This window comes from Ceratosolen solmsi, unplaced genomic scaffold, assembly GCF_000503995.2.
Source record: "Ceratosolen solmsi marchali unplaced genomic scaffold, CerSol_1.0 scaffold30, whole genome shotgun sequence".
In the NCBI taxonomy this organism is placed as follows: domain Eukaryota; kingdom Metazoa; phylum Arthropoda; class Insecta; order Hymenoptera; family Agaonidae; genus Ceratosolen; species Ceratosolen solmsi.
In genome coordinates this window covers 6,927,327-6,939,696 of record NW_011948421.1, presented here as the reverse complement: position 1 = coordinate 6,939,696, position 12,370 = coordinate 6,927,327, and the positions used below count along the sequence as shown (strand labels likewise).

Here is a 12,370-nt window from a genome sequence, read left to right as displayed (position 1 = left end):
TCAACTTAATATAATGCTTTTATTATTTAAATCTTCAAAAGGTAAGTAGAATAAAAACGATTATGAACTTAAGATACTTTTTAAATTGAAATATTCAAATATTGATTATTATAAATTTGACTTAGTTGAAAATAAAACTAAAATTTAATTTAGAGTTACATGCTTTTTAAATTAAACTATTCAATATGGATTAACTTTTCATGTGAGATTTCAACTTGAAGCTAAATACATAAAAGAAAATAAATTGAGAATTTCTTACTATTTTATAACTTTTGACATGTAAATATTATAAAATATAAATACATTTTATTTTCTGCTCAATAAACATTCATTACAGAATTTTTTATATTCATAAATCGTTATAAAAATTAAACTATAAAAAACTAACCATATTATTGTATCATTAATATACTTGTTAAAAATATTATTATATAACTAAGACTTATTGAAGTAGCAATATTTTTAGAGTAGGCGTCAACTACATGAATTTTCCACCCCATATTTGCATGAGTAAAAGAATTGTAATAAACAATATCTGGCCAGGTAAAATTTGGGGTTACTTCCAATATTCCTGCATCTCCTGCAAATATATTTTATTATGTAATGTAGGCATGTATATTATTAAGTTAAATTTCTGAATACAAGTCATATTTATTTTGACATTTACAAATTTTAGAAATATAATAATTTATTGAATGATTTTCTATTAAATTCGTTATTTCGTACTTAAACCAATGAAAACCATAAATGTATTATTATCTACTAAATAAAAATGTTTTATATTGTTATTATTAATTATATTATCAAGTCATATAATATTTTATAGATATTTTATGTTTGCAAAATTTAAATAAAAGTGGGTTCTAATTTACATTTAGAAAATGAGAAAAATTTTATTTTCCAGTACATACTTTATGGCAAATGCATTACTTAAAAATAAGCTATATATTTAGAATAGTTTCACATTTTGTGTTATAAACTTGCAGTTATATATATTTTGTTATTAATTTTTTATATATTTTTAAAATAATTATAGCTAATATTTTATTATCTAGACTTCAAGAAAATATTTCTTTTTAATTTCTATGTAGGTAATGTAAATGCAAATTATTAATTAAATTTTTTAATTATACTTGAAGAATATACAATAAATATTGAGATCAAATTCGATATTAGTTTTTTGCTAAGTAAATTTGTACCCTTTTTGTAGTTTAAGTTATTTTCTGCTATTAACAAAAAATTGATTAGTGATTTAAATTCAATAAATATTTATGTTACATTTGGTAACAAAAATAAAAATTTAAAGATACTATATAGTTTAATCTTAAATTATTTTAAGTACCTTTGATTAAATTTTTCAAATATGTTGAATAATTTAAATAGTTGTAATTGCATTAAAAGGGCAGTTTTTAATAAATAAGTTATTTATTTGTACATATTATTTTCAATATTTGTTATTTACAATATAAATACTTTTATACTTAATTTGGTGGGAGTAAAAAAATTATACATCTTTTATTAAATTGCAGATAATTTAAAAATTGAAATTGTATTTATTTTATAAATTAAAGTTTTTGCACTATCTACGAAAATTACGATTATATTTAACTAAAACTATGATAAATGAATTTTATAATAAATTATAATAATTATAATAAAAAATATTCACCAGGTTCACACAAGTGAATCAAAGTTCTGTTGAATTTTTGAAAGGTTGGAAAATCATCATCAAGTCTTCTATCTTGAATACTATGATTACTTAAACATAATGGTCCAACTGAAAATTTATTATAAAATTTAATAAAAATTGAGATTTATTTTATTTTTATACATTAAAACTTTTCATATATTCAAAAGAATTAATTGTATAATTGCTTATATAATTAATGAATTACAATAAGAAGTATTTAAAACTTCAACATTTAATTCATAAGATAATTTCTTATTATTTTATAGGACAAACAAATAACTAAAAACATATTCCAATAAAATTAAGAAGTTAAATTTAAATAAAAATTTGAAAGATAAATGCAGTTATAGAAATACAATATGATAAAGATAAGAATTATCAAACAAAATATATAATGTATTTTAACCTGCTGTAGGTCTTGGTCGTCCTCTTCTCGTGAATTCGACGCCGGCTAAAACCCGAATTTTGTTTTGAGCAACATCACTCAGTCTGTCATAGCCACCATGGGGATCATCGGTTATAATTAGTGGATGATAGAGATTTGGACTATGAGGATTATTGCCTCCATAAACTAGGAAATTGTAAATTAAACCCCGACGTAGATAGAGTTCAGGAACTAACTGGCCATTTATGTACCAAGCTAGACCCATTGATGTTTGACCTGCATTATATTATCATTATTAATTATATTATTTCGATTTATAAATTAACATATATTATAAAATAACATAAATGTTGAATGTAAATGTAAATGTAAATTGAGTGTAAATGTTGAATGTCTTTCTGTAAATAAGGTTAAAATTTTTTTATTCTAAATTTATAAATTTTAAAAGTACTTAAAATATATAATAAAATTCTTCTATGAAACATAAATTATTTCAATTTTATCAATCAATTGATAAATTTAATATTAAAAAAAAACAAATATAATAATTTTAATGAAATGTTATATTTCTGATAAGTAACAATCTAAATTATCTAAAATATGAATAAGAATATATTTATTTATAAAAATATTATATTCCTTTGTTTTATCATGAATAGCACATTTATATTCAATTAAAATAATGAAGACTTAATTATTACAAATAATATTTAAAATTCAGTTTTTTATACTTCAGTTTCAATATTCATTATTTTAGTGTAATGAATAGTAATATAAAGTTAATATTAGTTCATATTTTACATTCTATTATTAGAATGTAAAATATGAATTACTACTCTTATATATATATATATATATATTTTTGTATATATTATAGATTATTAGAAAGATAACTGTAAACTATAATGAGGAAAATAGTTTAAATTAAATGAAAATATTATACCAGTAATAGCTTGGTAGCCTCTTGTTCCTCCAGATAGTCCTACAGTTGCTTTAAATGTTCTTATGCTTCTATCAAATATCTCTTCCTTTTCCCAAGACTTTCTAAAAAAATATGTTCATACATTATATGTTAAATATACATAAATTTGAATTACACTAAAATAGCAAAAAATTCATATCAATAATAATAAATATAATAAATTTAACAAAATTTGTTTATAAAATAAATACGGCATATTTTAATAATCAAATGGAATTGTGCAAATTCATATATTTACCTCAATTTTTCATGAATAACTGTAAAATCCATACAGGTATTTTCAGACATTGTATGGCCAAATTCAAGTTTTAAATGACTTTTTGGATAAATATCATGAAAGCTAGGCTCGTTATTTTCATCTAATCTTCCAAGTGCCCATATAATAAACACAGGCTCATTGGTAAGATATTCCATGTCTCCTGGATCAGCTGTTTGGTGTGTATTAAAAAATATTTTTGTAATATTTCAAGTTAGATATATAAAACAAAATTTCTTTTATTTATAATTTTTTGTAAATATAATTTAATTGTACATTATTATGATTCTAAACACTTTATTCTATGACTAATTTAATTAATGGAAACTTGGTATATGAATCTTTTTTCATTATATTATAAGCTATTTATTCATTTTTCAATATACATTGAAAAATTTAACCACAGTAAATCAATGTTGATTAACTTACGAGAAACTAAAAATCTTCTATAAGTAATGATAGTTATTTCATTATCTCTAACCGCAGTATAAAGTTGATTACTATCTTGACCACCTACAAGTTCATCTTTACACACTCCTTTATATTGTCCTAGAACTTTGGCACACTATAAAAAAACAAAACAAAAATATTTTTCTTAATTACTTAATTAGATAAAAATAAATTTTTTAATATTTTCAATGTTCTGAATTATCTTCATTAAGTAACAAAGATAAAAAATACTCATAATATGGGAAATTATAATTTCTCTAAAACTATTAAAATATAAAAATAAATGAAATATGAATTTAAAAATATTTTATATAATTTGTATGCAATTTCAAGTAGTTTTAAGTATAACATTTCAAATAACATTTTGAAAGAACTAAATTTCATTAAATATAATATTAATATTCTACTTTCAGTAAAATATTTTTAATAGTCGATTTAATAGTAGTTTAATTGCTGAAAAGTAATTTAGTTAAATTGTCTATATTAATCAAACTAAGTTCAATTTTATAATAATATTACATATATTATCTAAGTAATTATTTACTGGCGTTTTTGCAGTAATATTATAGTCAGTGGCAAAACCTCTAGTACCGTCCATGTATGCAATCGTTATATCTGCCCCTTCCATTTGACTCTTATCTTGTGAACCAGAAATTCCAAATGCCATATATTCAAATTCAGCTAAAAATGTAATAAATAGTGTTATGAATATTATTTTTATCAATATTAATGAATAAAAAAAATTATTTATTATATAATCCCAAACTATTTATTCATTGAAAATGTTAAAGTTTTAAATAAAATTGAAAATATTTATATATTTACACAAAAAATATCTATTATAAATTTAATATTAATAAAATATTAAATTATTTAGGTTTTTTATATTTTTCTGCAACTACTCAAATTTTGAAAGAAAGAAATTAAATCAATATACTGACAAATTTGACCAGTAAGTTGGAGTGTTATTTGAGGTCCAAAGATTTCCCAGCCTATTTGAAGTCTTTTATGAAGTTGTATACAATTTGGCATTGATTTGGAATGCTTAATGATCTAATTGAATAAGAGAAAAGCATATAAATAAGTTATTAATATTTAATTGCAACATATAAGTTTAAAATTTATATATACTTTAACAAGAGATGGCGGTACATTAAGTTTATTTGGAATGGTAACAGAACCAAAGTTGGTTTTCGTTTTGACATCATAGATACTTAACCAATCAATATCAAAAATTGTAGTTTCTCCAGGCAACTGAATGATCACATTGTCTTCGTTATATGATCGAAGTGGATCTAAGCTAAATATAGAAAAAATCCATTATTGGAAAAAATGAAAATTTGAATGAAATAATCATGAAAATAATCTTATTTAATATAAAAGATTGTTGTTTAGTCTAAATTCTATAATTTAAGATCCTAATATTTTAAATATAAAAACATTAGAATAATAGGTAATTCTAGGAAATCACAAAAAAATAAATGAATAGAAATAATATTTGATTTTTCAGAAAATTCTTTGACAAAATATTTCACACCAAAAATACTACTATCTTATAAATATTCATTTTATGTGTTGAAAATGATGTATATTTACTTTTAAAACTTAATTCATAAAGTATTTATTACTGACTAATATCCGTAAATTAAAATCACAATGTATCTCTTATTAAATTTTATAAATCTGAATAAAAATATATAGTTAATTACTATTTATATATTGTTAATTAAATAAGACTTACTACCCATATTCATCTGGAACTTTCATACCTTTTGGTGATGGTTGTGAGCCTTGACCTACTAAAAAATAGGTATCCTCACCTTTTCTATTATACGTAAGTTTTTGAATACTAATAGTTTTGGCATCCAATATAATAATGGATTCTGATGACACATTATGCAATGATTTTGAGAGCTGTGTAATTCTTTGTGGTGCTGGTGGATCAAATTCCTCAGGAATATATATATCGCCGAAAATGTTCTTAAAAAAAAAATATTTATATATTTTCAATTTACACAAAATTTAAATTTAACAATATCTTATTTAATAATTTTATGTCACATATATTTAAAAGCATTGTTATTATGTTAATTTTCATAATATAGACATAAAACATAGGTTATGTAATTTTACATGTTATCAATCCTACCGTAGTATTAATATAAATTAAATAAATTATTAAATCCTATCAATATATTATAATGATACATTAACACAAATGTAACCTTCATAAATGATTTTGGAAACAAGCTGTATTTATAGAATAAAATAATTTGATAAGCCTAACAAAACACAATGCATATAATTATAAAATTATTTAAATTTAATTTCAAAGTATTTACTATTAATAAAAGTAATATTTAATATAATTAATTTCATATATATTTTCAGTTATATATTAAATTACATATGTTTCAATACTGAAAACATTTTAATTTCAAAAACATTTTAAAATCAAAAACATTGAAAATAATAAATACTCTTATTATTGTATCATAATTCTTGATTATTTTTTAAAAAATAAAATTTTTTTTATAGTTAATAGATTTATTATAAAAAAATATCTATTTAGATCCTACCTGTGTTGACAAATCATAAACTGCAAACCATTTAATTTCAGTGATTTTTTTATTATCTGGCAAATTTAAAGTAAAATCTTTGTTGTGATACCGCATAAGAACATTGGTTCTTAAAAAGAAAAGATCATTTTATTAGTTTTAATTAAAATATAATTTAATTATAGAGAAAAAATTATTGAATAGAATTTAAACTTGATCGTTATTTGTGGATATTATTAAAGGTATTAATTATTAGGTTTTATTTTTATATAATTTTTAATTTATATAAAAATTTATAATTATAATATAAAAGAATATACTTATAGTAAAAACAAATATTGAAAGCTCCTTTATTGAAAACAAGTACTGTAAAATTAGGGATCAACCACTTTGAAAAATTATGATACTAAATTATTTAAAAGATTGATTAGAGTTATTTTAGTTTTAAGAACAAAGAAATAATTTAGTTCTAAAAAAATTTAATATTAATATAAAATATGTATACTCTATTGTAATAATCTTATAAATTTAAAATCAAATAATTATATTGATTTCTTATATTCATTATTTAATTATTAAATATTTTCCAATATATTATACGTACTTGCCATATTCATCTGGTACAATAAAACCTTGAGATCCTGGACGATTTGAAGCTCCAGCCCAAAAAAATGTATCTGCTCCATTCCCATCATAATTGAATGATGTGAGTAAAAGTGTATATTCATCAACTGCATAAACATCACCATTAACCTGATGATGATATACATTTAATTTCCCAAGGTATTTGCCTTTGTATTCATTATCTTGTTGATTCCTAACTAAAACAATTTTTTTTAAATTAATTAATCTATGAAATATTATATATCAAATATAAAAACTTTAGATGTTTTTTTACTGCTTTTTATAAACCAACTCATTTGTGGTAATATAAAATATAAATAAATTTCTATGTATTAAACTATACAACTAATGCTAACGTAAAAGTAATTTAATAAAATTTAATATAATTTTATTTAATTTAAAATTCACTTAAAAAAGGATTTCATTATGTACATTTAAATATTGTATGAAATAATAATTTTACTGTAAAATATAAAATTCTGTATTAAATATTAATAAAAACATTATATAATTTGATTTCTTCAGTGCTGTAAATTTATTTAAAACACATAAAAATATTGCAACAAAAATCGTGTATTTTAATCCATCTTTGATAAAATTAATAATTCATTGGTAATTTTTTTTAATATGCCATTATAATAAAATAAAATTATTTCGAATTCCATTCTTTTAAGATAATGTTTTTAATGTACATCTCAAAAATGTTTATTACTTTATAATCCATAAAAAATAAAAATGAACAATTCAGGAATAATAACAATAATTTAACAGATACCAGGGAAGACGAAAACCAGTAGTAGCTGCAACGTGGGCCAACAGTGACACATTTTCAGAATAGTTGCCATACCTTTAACATTGCGTTTTCTTATACTTTGTAACATTAACTTCTATTCAGTTAAATCGTCATTTAACTCTATTATTTTTCATTTTTTTAAACACGTTTACGTGCACTATATAAATACTATTTAATATGCATTTGTATAAAAAGAATACTGATACTTAAAATATATATATTCCACAAAATTGTACCTTGCTCTTGACAATAAATGTCTGATTGGTTTCACTTTCATTGAAGTTTTCAACTACAGTTATAAAGACAATAGTCAGGCTTAGAAAGCAACGAAAGCGTGATGAAGGAGAAGGGATAATACGAAAAGAGATAGTCTTTTAATAATAGGGGCCTTCGAAATTCTTTAGATCTTTGTAATGATATTAATTTATATTAATGTCTCAGTCAACCTATACCTTTTTTAGAATTATTTCTAGCTTTCAATATATTTAATGAAACTTACGTATAATACATTTAGTTATAATATCTAGTTATAATACTTAAAATTTGGTGATGAATGATTTTTTGTATCACTAATATTTTGCTTATGTATAAACATCGAATTTTTACTATATTTTAAATGTTCTCAGACAAAATTAAATAGAAGATGATGTAAAAACTATTATTTTAATGTTATATTTGCATATACTTCAATATATAAAAATTAGTTCAAAAGTAATATATAGTATATAAAATGTGTCAATTTAAACTGACAATGAAAATTGAATGACAAATGTTTTTATTAGATAAATATTTAAAAAATCGCTTTATTTACATTAATTTTCTTATTAGATTTCTTATTATAATTGTTAGTTAAAATAAAATTTAGCTACATATTTGTTTTATTTTTCATTAGTTCTAAAGTGATGAAAATAAAGAAACACTGTGTCTCTTCTATTTTTTATAATAGAAATAAATTAAACAATCGAACGTTGTTCATGCTTTGTTAAATATTCCTAATTATATATATATATATATAATATACTCTTATATACAAATATATTAAAAATAAATATACTCTTATCATATAATTTAATATTATTACGTAATTTTTAGATAGTAAAATTAAGAAATTTCCAAGATAGATTACAATTCATTTTTATAATAAATTCGTCTGAATAAGTCTATCAAAGTTTAAAAATAGATTTAACATATTAACTTTGTTATTTGTTTATTTTGTTTGATTTTGCCAAGTTTTCAAGATTTTGTAATATTTTTGCATTTATTCTTAAATTAAAGTTTGCATTTTTATTATTGAATTATTCATTTTCTGTCCATTTTATTACGTATATATATACTATTATTAATTGAAGTTTAAACATGTTGGAATATAAAAAGAGTTGATTATTAATAACTATAATAAAGGAACTGTCTTTATTTTACTATTTAACTATTGCCATTCATCGATTTCATTGTTTACTTTATGTATTTATTTATTTATTTATTTATGATTTACTTGACTACGAGAAACAATGCGTAAAGGATTATTAGTATTCTACTTATAATTAATTTATTTCTGAATGCAATTGGATACAAATACATTTATTTTGTACAGTACTATTCTATTATTATTTTCAATTATTCACAGAATAATTACTAATTTAATCCAAAAATATTTACATAATAAATACTATTTAACTAAAATAATAATAATATTATATATAATTTTAATTTACGGAAATTACTCGGCAATATTGAAAAATTTTTCTTTATTATCTATTGGAATGAATATATATTCAATAAGTTTTGTTACGTGAATTGTAAAATATGTATATTTCTTTATGATTCATCTTATTTATTAGTACTTTTTATTCATATTTCAATTTATTTAACCACAGACTTTTTCGTATATGCATATATTGCCTTACAATCATTGCAATTTGCTATACATGACCATAATTTTTGTATGACCATTGAATTTCATTTTATAATCATACAATTTCAGATAAAACTTCACTTTCTACAGTGACTATATTGAACGTTTATGTAATATTATAAACAATTATCTATCTTATTTATTAAATACTAGAAGCTGGTGTTTGTGAATTTTAATTTTTTAATAAATGGATATTGTTTCTTTCTTTTATAAGTGATTAGATTATTTCTGTGCCGTTCGATGTTGGTTTTCATAAAGCATAATAGGCTAGTTAAAAATTTATTTATAATTTATTTTTTATTTATACACTATTGTATAATTTTGTCACTTTGATAATAAATTTGTTTTTATAATATTATTGTTTCTGTAACCTATTTCAGGTTTATTATTGATATAATCTTGATTTAAATTTAAATATTGTTTCTAATACACAATTTATATTTTATAGTGTATATTATAATTTACTTATAAAACACTGGGTTTTCATTAATGCACGTAATTTCCTTAAAAATCTTCATTTTTAAATGACAAACGAACTTAAATATCTTTTTTATAAAAATACTTTATAAATTTCTCTATTTTAAAAAAATCGCAATATTCTCATTCATAATTTTCTGAAAAACATTTTTATTTTGTATTTTTATTTTTGTATAAACAAATAATTCATAATAATTAAAAATTATTCAACACTAGATTATGTAATGTATCTATTAAATTTGTTACATTAAATTTCCAATCTGCACAATTTCAGTTACTTATATGTACATTGAAGTATATATTTGTTAAATCTAATTTAAGTTTTCTAATAAATTGTATAATAAGAAATTATATATCTATAACAATAAGAAACTCCATCTTGATTTTCAAACATTTTTGTTTTAATAAATCTCTTCAAAATTGAATGTTTTATTTTCATTTGAATATTATTTAGATATCTATAAAATGAATATTGACTTTAATTAAATGTAGTAATACAATAGATGTTTTTGTAATACAATGTAATTGTCATCCATTATCAATTATAATAGCTTAATTATTTTTAGAGTTTTTATCTCTGATATTTATTAAATTTATTGATAATAGTACTTGTGAAGAAATTCTGACACATTAATTTTTAATTCTACAAAAGTTCTATTTTTTTATATGAATTTAGACTATGCATTTAAGTAATAAAAATATTACTTGTTTTACAGGATTAGCTCGTTATCTAATGTCTATTTTTAAAATTATTATACGTATTAATATTTAATACAAATTTAATAAATGATATAGATTATTGTATTTACACAATAAAAACATTTATTTAGTTTTCAAATTTGATAACGATAAGAGACATTTTGAATGAATAAAATTAGGGATATTGAATACTACTTGAATATACTAATTTTTCGCATTTTTAATATCCATGAATCATGAATTTACTGTTCTTAATCTTTTCAAAAGGGTAAATGGGCGTAAAATCAATCGTTTGAACAAATTTCAAATAATGTAGTTTTTGGTGATACTGATTATTATAAATATTTTATTGTAATTTTTATGTAAATAAATATTAATAATAATAATTAATAAAAATTAATAATTAATAAAAATTAATATTTATGTAAATAAATATTTTATTTTAGAAGTTATGCTACAGTTTCTAGATATAAATTAGTTAAAAATTGTACTCCTCCACCTGATTCAGTAGTATAGGAATAACACTAGTTTTCATTATGTGCCTCCTAAATCTATGCATTACAATTATTATTAATTGAATAACAGTAATCTTTATTGAGAATAACAAATTTATTTAAATTATTAAGGAAAGACAATTCATTGTATGTAATTAATTATTAGATAAGTGTTGTTGGACGTCGCTCATCTGAAAAATATATGGTATATATTAAATAATTTTTATTATAAATTCTATGATATATCAAGTTTTCAATTATTGATTATTTTAATATCAATAAATCATTTACCATTTTTAAAACATATGAACCTTTTCAAACTGAATTTTTCGAATTCAAATAAATATGTAATTTATTAGAAATCCTTCGAATCGATTAATAAACAGTTTCGCTATAATATAAATTAACGAAGAATTGCTTATTGTTAACGAAATATGTATGAAACATTAAAAAATAAATTAACCACATGTTAATCTGTGTTTTCTTTAACTTATATTTTTACGTGATGTAAAAAATACCGTTTTAATATCGGATTATTAAAAATAAATGTACATATATTTATTATAATAATTGTAATTAGATATTTATATTATTTTATCATTCATTCTCACTGATTTTATTTTAGTAATAAATATTTTTGTCCTAAATTTATATTAATTACCGCAAATTTTATTTGATATTTTATTTTATTCCTTATATTTTTTTCGTATTTATTTTGTTTTATAATCATTGTTATTATTGATTTGAATGTTATAATTATTTTTTGTAAATAAATTAAACTAATATTAATAAAATTGTTATATATGTGTAATGTGTGTAATAAATGTTAACTTTAAATGTAAAGTGTAATCTTTAAATTCTGTCATAATTTCATGATTTTAGCTCATCTCGATTTTTTAGTCTTAATTTGAAAGCGAAACATATATATATATATATATATATATATATATATATATAAATAATCGAAAAATATTTATCTACATCGCAATAATTAAAATTATTACAGATTATAGGTTTCGGTAGTCTTAAATTAAATATTAAATGTATTAG

The 12,370-nt window shown here is 20.1% G+C and overlaps 1 protein-coding gene across 1 annotated transcript; it reads right to left on the bottom strand.

Moving 5' to 3' along the window:
* Positions 1–382: 382 nt before the first annotated feature.
* LOC105361686 (protein Skeletor knk) lies at positions 383–7,241 on the bottom strand. The gene is made up of 13 exons (XM_011498938.1): positions 7,238–7,241; positions 6,926–7,142; positions 6,343–6,451; positions 5,505–5,743; positions 4,895–5,063; positions 4,705–4,816; positions 4,308–4,444; positions 3,743–3,878; positions 3,296–3,485; positions 3,019–3,119; positions 2,097–2,351; positions 1,670–1,777; positions 383–580 (listed from the first exon to the last, which is right to left on the bottom strand). The coding sequence occupies exons 1-13, from the start codon at positions 7,239–7,241 to the stop codon at positions 393–395; spliced, it is 1,965 nt and encodes a 654-aa protein (XP_011497240.1). The 3' UTR covers positions 383–392.
* Between the last annotated feature and the right edge of the window lie 5,129 nt (positions 7,242–12,370).